Here is a 9,788-nt window from a genome sequence, read left to right as displayed (position 1 = left end):
ATATTAAAAGTTCTAAATCGTTGGCAAATATTGACAAGTGGTGGGGAAAAAATAACATCCTTCACATATCAGAGATATATAAAGATAATATTAAATAAAGTTTTATTGTGCTAAGCTCCCCACTTGAGCGTGAGTCTCTCAAAATTTCATTAAATGAACAAGATTAAACAAATAAACTGTACTATGAAAATATCTGTTAAATAATGATGAAACATTACAGAGACTGTTTAATATGTTATAATCATTCAAATACTAGATTTTTTGCTGGGGACTTTTGTGAATAGAAATAGCTTGAAAGTGATATGATATTTTAGTGAATGTGTACATATTTTTTTTTTCAGAATACTGCTGTTTAAAATAACAAGTTACTTTCAACTTTTGCCAAAGTAATTGCAACAAAGAAAGAGCTAAAAATTTAAGGAAAAAGATTCTGCAAATATAAAGTTTTGTCGAAATGGAAATCTTTAAAATCAAACAGATAATGGTACACCTACATTTTATTGGATAATTTTACTGAATTTATGAAATGCAATGTAATAAACTTTTATTATTTTATTAAATAAAAATTTATTACGGTTATATAGTTTAACGATTATTGAATCAATTTTTGATAACTCTGTAGAACAGATTGTCTTGTCCAGATAGTACCTCACAGAATAAGTTGTCAAAGAACGTTTGTAGATGATGAATAGAGGATTTCACTAGGGAATTTCTATACTAGTACAGGAAGTCCCTGATTTCACTAATAAGATCTAAAAATAAATTTTTCAGAACAGTTTTAATATCCATTTCTGCATATGGAACAGCAAAATCATAAGAGAAAATCAAACCTACATAATTAAATCATAAAAAGATTATTTATTCATTATGACCATTCCATGTTTATTTCATTATGTTTTATTTCACTTCTGAAGAGTGTTACAAAATCTTTGTAACGTAGGGAAGCTTTAACTGTAGTTATGTTTTTTCAGGTTTTTATTTCCAGGTAATAAATGAACAAAGTAAAAACATATATTCTTTTTCAAATTGTTTATTTTTTTTAATTTTAGTCTATTTGCTTGGCTTTTTTTTATAAACTGACCATTCATCAGCCATATATATTTTTATTTTGAATGATTTATTTTTACTTGAAGATTGAGTGCAGATTTCAGCACAAAATTACTTGATGCTTAAAAATTTGATATTGTATCACTTTCTTATTATTTCAAACTTAAACTCTTATATGTATATATTCATATATATGAGCAGTAAATATATAGATATAACATCTGATTATGATAAGTATGATTTGAATTTTTATAGAATTTACTTTTTGTTAACAACTATGGTGGCAATGGTTTCTAAAAAGTAACTTTCTTAAGGAAATGAAAGAATATAACAATTCTCTGTGGCATACGTCTTAGCCAATGGGAAAAACTTATTACTTATTATTTATAAAAGCCTATACCTCCAGTTCATAAGAAATGAAGAAAGGTTATAAGCTTGTGACAATTATGATTTAAATTTTAGTATTTTTATTGGATTTCCATTATTTGAAGAGGCCAAAAGATTTGTTCAAGTGTGATATGCTTTCTATATGATCTTACTGGATCATGGTCAAGTGCTTGCAATTCTCAGATATCAATTTATGTGTATCTAAAGTATCGACAAAATTATATAAAAATTGGGGCCATCACAGAAAAGTTTAGACTGAAATGAAGTGCAGGCCCATTTCAAACGTAGAGTTGAAAAATGAAAACATGGAGAACTAGCCTGCATTTCACAGAAGTTTGTACAATTTATTACCAGTCATTAACAAACTACACAAACGTATTCAAAATATTACTGGTCCTAAAATAGTTTAAAACATTTATGTAATGTAGGCCTGGGACTATGGTTACAAAACTCAGTATTCAGAGTACAAAATGTTTGCTGGCAACACCAAATCTATCATTTTATTTGGTGGAATTATGAGTGAGTACTACATGTATAACCATAGTCCCAAGTTTTATGACTACAATGACCAGAAGACCATTGTTTGATGTATACATTTAAATCCAATATAAAGTAGCATGTGTTTGTATGTGTGTGTGGTTATTGATAAAGATGTATAATATTATGTTATATGATTTGTTATGATTTAAGTTAAGGTACAACCTTCATCAATGTCATTTATTTCATTTTATAGCATAGACACAAGTTTTACCATGTTATTATGAATAAACATTCATTTATAATTCTATTGTTTCATTTGCCAGGCATAATTCACATTTTAATCTTGATTACAGGTACTCTGTATGAATTATTTGAGGGCTAAAAAGCATAGCAACTTCAGGAAGACACGTTGAACTCACTTCTATAAGTCAATGTACAGCCTTCAACAATGAGCAAAAACCTGTACAACATAGTCAGCAGTGGGTGTACTATAGTACATGTTAAAAAGACCACAAATAAACAAATACTGAAGTCATTATACATTCTTAACTGATTGACAAGCAATCTGATAAAATATAGATAATGTGAGGTCTGAGATCCTCTGATTTTGTTTTCATGATACTCACCTTCAAAAAAATTGCAGGCAGGAATTTCACTGACTGATGTCATAGCTACAGAGACAAATTCTGAATGTCTAAGAAATACCTAGATCCTTACTTGTATTTTATTATCTCTGTGTGATACTAGAGCTGAAAAGGTAAATGCCATGTAAATATCTATAAAATCACACTAAAATTTCTTACACTAGTAGTGTGCCACAGATGGCTGTTAAAAGATCATCCGTAGAGAGGAGGAAATTAATGCTAGATATGTAACATCTCCTGCTAGTTATTTACAGCTCTTCTATAAAAGCATGCAAAACAAACTTTACATGCTTTTATAAAAGAGCTGTTACTGTACCTGGACCAAATTGGTCGCTTCTGTCATCAGTTGATGTCTGAAAGCTTCTGTATAATTTGCTGGACCTTTAAGACTGTCACAACTTGTCCTGTTCCATATTGGTGGCATCGTAATACTATTGTATTTGTTCTGTCACAAGTCTTACAGCTGGTTTGCACTGTAATTTCAAATGATTTATTACCAATGTTATTTCAACTGATCGGGCGGAGCTTACGTTTTAATTTGCATGAGGACAGTCGATTTGAAAATGTGTGTGATTACGATGATTGCCGTTATAGTTATTACTGATTTCTAATCACCTATCAATGACCTCAAAGGAATTTACAAAAGAATGACTACAATGCATTGATAAGTGTATCCTTAAACACCTATCTATAGATGGACTGGTTTATTATGAGCGAACTGGATAAACTCCGCCCAGTCAAGTGAAATAAATTGAGTAATAAAAGTATCAAGCTCATAATCTAACAAAAAGAGTACTAATGCTTAAAAGTAGATGATGTATTCTTCATATTAAGATGGTAACCAAACGACTTTTAACACAACCAAAAGATAAGGAGATTGCACTCATTTATGTAGCCAGGTGAAATTAAATAGTTCTTGCTCACGATTGATTTTCTGGAACATGATATGCGGTTATGAATCAAACACCCAACAATGACGCAGTCGTTGTTCCTGTCCATTGTCTACATGTACCTGTATGGGACTGATTTTTTTGGGGGACATGCAGATCAAAAGAGGGGCGAAAGAGACAAGAGGGACAGTCAAAGTCGTAAATTGAAAATAAACTGACAACACCATGGCTAAAAATGAAAAAGACAAACAGACAAACAGAAGTACACAAAATACAACAAAGAAAAATAAAGACTACGCAACACGAATCCCACCAAAAATTTGATTGATTATATAGGGAACTGGAGAGGGGCCCCTCTTATGCATTTAGTAGGTCCCTCCCTTCCTTATGAAAAATTCTGAATCCACCACTGTATTTCATTAACTAATATGTTGTGAGTTTTCGATTGATGAGTTCACAGAAAATAGGACAGTGAAAGATAAACATAGATAAATAAAGGTTATCACATTATCAAGTGTAAAGTGATATAAACAGAGTTTAATAGACAGAATGGATCTTTTGTTGTGGTCATTAATAACAACTTTCATCACGATATCCAATGGATTCTCGCCTCTTTATTCCAAACAGTTACTAAAGGGACACGATGTTTCTCCTGAAGTCTTTATGAACTCGGTATGTAAATTTATAGATGAAGTAGGAAATAAAAAGATGGATAGACAGTTTATCCATTCTTTTATATATAACAACGAACCGTGTACACATGCTTAGCAAAAATAAGTTCACGAAATTGTTTGCTGTGCTAACGAAAATAAAAAATAACCAATACCAATAAGAATAAGAATATCTTATTTTCCTATTAGGAGCTTATATCACATTGAATACATGAGACTAGACTTAAATTTAGAATAATACAATTGAAACTATTTTATTTCAAAATTTAGACTCTGGCAAACAAAACCAGGGTCATCAATCGTAATATATGTTATTCTAGCAAATCATGTAATAAACCATATCGATTATATCATGTTGTATTTGTGCTTTGGGGTTTCCATTGTCCGTCTTGCTGGTTTTACGTGATGCCAAATCATTTGATATAACTAAAATTATGTCATAGGAGTAACTCGACAGGTGTCATGTGTGGCGCAGGATCAGAAAACCTTTCCAGAACACCCGAGACCACCCTTGTTTTCATTGGGTTTGTGCTGCTCGGTCTTAAGTTTTCTTTGTGGAGTTTATTTACGCGCATTTTTTAGTCTAGTTTTTTCCCCTCGTTTTTTTTTGCCATGACGTACGTTGTGAGTTTATCACCGACTTATGAGTTTGAATATCCCTTTGATGTATCTTCCTCCTCTATGGGTTAACCCTATTCCAGGTACAGCTTATACTATACAATGGGTATAGAGCAGAAACTCACTTCGTACCAACTGAGGATGGATTTATCCTGGGATTACATAGAATACCGTACGGACGACACGATAAACCAGGAGGTAATTTATTTATAAGAGAACAACCGTTTCATGTTCATAAAGAATACCGTACGAACGACACGATAAACCAGGGGGTAATTTATTTATAAGAGAACAACCGTTTTATGTTCATAACCAAAGATTTCAGGTACGCATTCTTCCAAGTTAATCAAAATCGCGTTACGTTAAGGTCAATAAACTTTCACCTGTAATATCTGAAGATACAAACTTGTCGACATCATTCTGGAGATGAAATGTAAAATGAAGCACATGACAGCTTTAACTGCATGTTTGTAATATCCAATCAGGATATATGTGCCTTTCCAGAACATACATAGTGCCAGTTGTATTTATTGGACATTAAACTTGCTTGCGGCTTGACCAGCTTTAAATTTTACTTATACAAATATACTTTTATCTCTATATCCATCCAAAATATCTTTAAGTTAGTACGAAAAATGTCGTTGACTCCGCATTAAAGCACCATTGACTTTGCATGAGTTTGTAAAAAAAATAATAACGTATTTTTTTTAAATATCAAAGACGTATTGAGAAAACATGTGACACACACAAACATTCTGAAATAAAAAAAAACCAAACCAATCATACATAGTTGGTAAAGACTTTTAAAAGACTTACTAGTATTGAAATATTAAATCTATGGGTATCAATTCATTTCTTTACTCATTTTTAATTTGAAAGGTTCTAGACCAGTTGTACTACTACAGCATGGACTATTGGCAGATTCATCTTGTTATCTGTTTAATGGTTATAATGGAAGTTTGGGGTTTATTCTAGCAGATGCTGGATACGATGTTTGGCTTGGTAACTCTCGCGGGAATACGTATTCAATGAATCATACGAAATACAACTCAACACAAGAACAGTTCTGGGATTTTAGGTGAGTTGATAACGTATGCTATGTATAGGCACTGCTCTATTTTTTTTTACCTTGCATTTGTTTGTAAAAGTTATTATTTATTAAATGATATTTCGGTATAAGCCATCTAATTTATTTTAATTCTATACACTCTAATTGTTTTATCAGATCATGATTTACTGTGATAGATGCATTATTTTGTAACTTTCCATACATCAAGCTACGATATGATAGCAGGAATGACCTATAGAGACGGTACAAGAGTCTACTGTAGCGACATGAAGGAACTTAAACATAAACTGTGAACACGAACAGATCCAGATACCAACAAAACATGTTTTAAAATTATATTAACCATATTTATAGGACCAGTATTATCAAATCATTGCATGCAGTATATTACTAACTAACTGTAAATATTAATATTTTATATAGTTGGCAGGAAATGGCAGATAAAGACCTACCAGCCATGGTGGATTATATACTCCAAACTACGAACCAAACCAATGTGGTGTTCATAGGTCATTCCCAGGGTACGATTATTGGATTCACTGGATTCAGCAGAAACAAACAATTGGCAAAGAAGGTCAAGCTGTTCATTGCACTAGCACCCATTGCAAAATTGGGAAATGTCAGGGGACTCACATCTTTACTTGTCAAAGCATTAAAACCTAACATAGATGTAAGATTTTCTTCCTATTTTTAAAGATTCAAAATTTAATCATACAAATGAATGTTCCAAAACGTCCTTGGTTTATGATTATTGCTGACTGTCTATTAACATTTATGCATTTATTCATACCTCTATAAGAATAGTATTAGTTCGAATCATAAAATATTTTTAAATTAATCTTAAATGTAAAGGAAAATTTAAAGTCATATTCTTTCCAAATTGATTTCTTATTCTGAATACAAGATTTATTCACAGATCTTCACAGTTTTATATGTCTACACTTTTCTTTTTTTCAGGAGGTTTTTACTTTATTTGGTAGGAAAGGCTTCTTCTTAAACAATTCTATTAACATGGACATAGCAGATAAGATTTGTGATACTGATGCATCAGCATATATTTGCTCAGAATTTACAGATCTAATTTATGGACATGGTCTGCCTAATTATGATTGGGTAATATAAGTTTAATTAGTATGTTTTTTGCATTTTTTAAGTGTTAAGTTTAGTTTAGTTTAGTTTCAAACCTAATAATTTGAATAGAAAACTCCCCCCTTTTAGAGATTTGCCATGGTTATATCTGCCAGATATTCTGACACTCTGTATCGTCATGCAAATGCATGCTGAAATGAATTGACTAAACTTCAATAGAATCTAAAAGATAAAATTTACCCTTGTTAGCTTACTTCTTTAGAATTAAGATTTATTTGAGTAATTGTTATTTCAGAGAAGAGTACCTGTATACATGTCTCATATTCCATCTGGTACCTCTGTGCGAAACATGGTCCATTTTGGACAGGTAGGTATTTTTTAAAACTATTTTAATTACTTTTCAAGCGTTCAAAGTGTTTGTTTTTCTGTTAAACCCAGTAGAAAAAAATATCAGTTTGATTACGCAAATGCACCAGATTGTTTTTCAACACTGTATATTTTTCTGTAGATTTTGTTAAATCATCAACTTCAGTATAACAGTAATGATTTAATGATTTAAACACCAATGATATGAAATAAGTAGAAAATACATATTGCTTACAGGGAGTTATTAGTGGTGAGTTCCAGCTATATGACTTTGGAACGGCAGTTGAAAATATGGCTCGATATAATCAGGTAACTACATGTATATATGAATAAGAACAAACGAAATCACAATAACATTGGCATATAACATGTATATATGAATAAGAACAAACGAAATGACCATTACATTGGCATATAACAGACGACACCCCTTCTTATGTCGATCAGTTGCAATACAGAAGGCGCGTACAGTACTTTTGTCACTTTCAGCGTTTACCATCAAACACTTGGTCTAAAAGAAATTATCAAAGTTTTCTGGTAATTGGTAAAAGAAAAGGCGGGAATTCAATGTTTACAAAAAGTAAAGCGGTCCTAAACTCAATTTTTGTCATTTCATTTGTCACAATAATCTTATTTTACTTTTTTTCAAAAGTATTTCATCTTTTTACGCTTTTAATATGTGCTTTTATTATGTCACCATCACTTCTAAACTCTAGCACTGTTTGTTACTTCCCACCAAAGTCCATCTAAGTGTCACGAAAAGTAAGATGAGATTATTTTAAATCAGTTTTTTTTTAAAGGTTTTGATCAAAGTCAGTTTTCATTGTCAAAACTTGATAGTGACAACCGGGCTTAAAACACAATAAAATAAGGACAGGAATAGCACTAAACTCTATAAAACCGATTTAACAGATAACAAAGTTCCCAAAGAACAATTATAAACAATACTGTATCAAAGGTAACAGCTACTGACATCAAGTTGACGGTTCGCGATCAGCTGACATGAAAACATATACACTCTAAGATCCAATACCATCTTTTATTTATGGTTGTAGTTCAAAATTGATTTAATTCATAATTGTGTAACGTGCCAATTACATTTGCACAGAACTTTAATGCAGAAAAAACTACAAATTTGCAAATTGATGTTCATCTGCCAAATAGAAAATACCAGACCAAATGATTGACTGAACAACAACATTATCGATAAATCAATTAAGCTAAAATAAAAATAAAAAGATTTAAAGCACAATACCCAAACTTGTTAGCTTTATAGATAAAATTAATGTAAACAACACCATTCTTTCGCAATGCTTACCTCTATTTTAGACGACACCGCCGTATGTGAATATAACACAAGTAGATGTTCCAGTGGCTTTATACTCTGGTGGCAACGATTATCTAGCTGATCCTACGGACGTCAAGTTTATCAGTGATAATCTGAAGCATATTGTAGAAAATAAGGACTATCCTAAATGGAATCACGCGGACTTTGTTGTAGGGGATACACCACCAAAGACATTATACAAAGATATGTTAAAATTGATGGGTAAACTGAAATGACTTAGTTGTAATCAATGCATATGTGTTCTCGCAAATAACCAAGTTCATATACAAAAATATACAAAAATACCTATCAATGTACTACCAACCACTTTTGTTTTTTCTGGACAACGACCTTTTGTGTGTATGAATAATAATTATTAAAGGCTGCTATATGTATAACCAAAATGATAACGTCAGTCCTATGTATACATGGTGTACGTTTGTTCGACCGTATTGGGCACATTATATCTCAGTTCTGTGTAGTCAAATCGTTAAATATGCAAATTGACATTCCAGTAAATCGTGTTGAGATTTATAAACATCCAAATAATTTTAACCGTTAACTAATCGTACTGGTTATAGAACAGTTAGATCAACAGTAATCAACTCATCCCGGTAACAGACCGTAAGGTAATCATACCGGTATTTAAACCGTTAGATAAACATCACGGTTATAAATAAAGGCAACAGTAGTATCACTGGGGTAAAGCTGATGACCGTAACTGCATTCACGGTCATCCCAAGATGTCGGATGAAAAATTAGGTCAGTTTCTGTATTGTCTGTTAAAGTGTTTCTATATCATTTTCTTTACAAATCATACATTGAAACGATGTAAATTTATAAAAGAATCACTCGGAAATCACTAATTACTTCTGAGAAATGTGCATGAAACGGGAAATTCGATTTGAAAAAATCGCCAAGATGACCGTAAATCACAATCGAGATGACCGTAACAGAATCAGCGATTCATAACAAGGCTGACCGTAACTGCTTTTAAGATGACCGTAATTTGTAAATGATGACCGTAACTTTTAAAGGATGACCCTCAATTCTTAGAAATATCCGTATTTATATAACTATCTTTTTGTATCAAATGATTAATCGTGTTGGTATACACATATTAATATGAGAGTTTTATCCTATAGGTAGAAGAAAATAAGACGTGCTTCAAATGCAAAGATCACCATATGTATCTTTTTT

The 9,788-nt window shown here is 31.6% G+C and overlaps 1 protein-coding gene across 1 annotated transcript; it reads left to right on the top strand.

The window, feature by feature from the left end:
• Positions 1–4,827: 4,827 nt before the first annotated feature.
• LOC143047090 (gastric triacylglycerol lipase-like) lies at positions 4,828–8,906 on the top strand. The gene is made up of 7 exons (XM_076220054.1): positions 4,828–4,935; positions 5,617–5,815; positions 6,230–6,476; positions 6,764–6,919; positions 7,191–7,262; positions 7,499–7,570; positions 8,591–8,906. The coding sequence occupies exons 2-7, from the start codon at positions 5,766–5,768 to the stop codon at positions 8,822–8,824; spliced, it is 831 nt and encodes a 276-aa protein (XP_076076169.1). The 5' UTR covers positions 4,828–4,935; positions 5,617–5,765; the 3' UTR covers positions 8,825–8,906.
• Positions 8,907–9,788: the final 882 nt, after the last annotated feature.

The sequence above is a fragment of the Mytilus galloprovincialis genome, chromosome 9 (genome assembly GCF_965363235.1).
Source record: "Mytilus galloprovincialis chromosome 9, xbMytGall1.hap1.1, whole genome shotgun sequence".
NCBI lineage: Eukaryota > Metazoa > Mollusca > Bivalvia > Mytilida > Mytilidae > Mytilus > Mytilus galloprovincialis.
This window is presented reverse-complemented; position numbering and strand designations above follow the sequence as displayed.

Bases quoted from the DNA above. Each gene is read 5' to 3' on its own strand.
- LOC143047090 (XM_076220054.1), top strand. From the start codon at position 5,766: ATGAATCATACGAAATACAACTCAACACAAGAACAGTTCTGGGATTTT. The intron at 6,477-6,763 runs GTAAGATTTTCT...TCTTTTTTTCAG, and splicing joins CATTAAAACCTAACATAGAT to GAGGTTTTTACTTTATTTGG. The intron at 7,571-8,590 runs GTAACTACATGT...CCTCTATTTTAG, and splicing joins ATATGGCTCGATATAATCAG to ACGACACCGCCGTATGTGAA.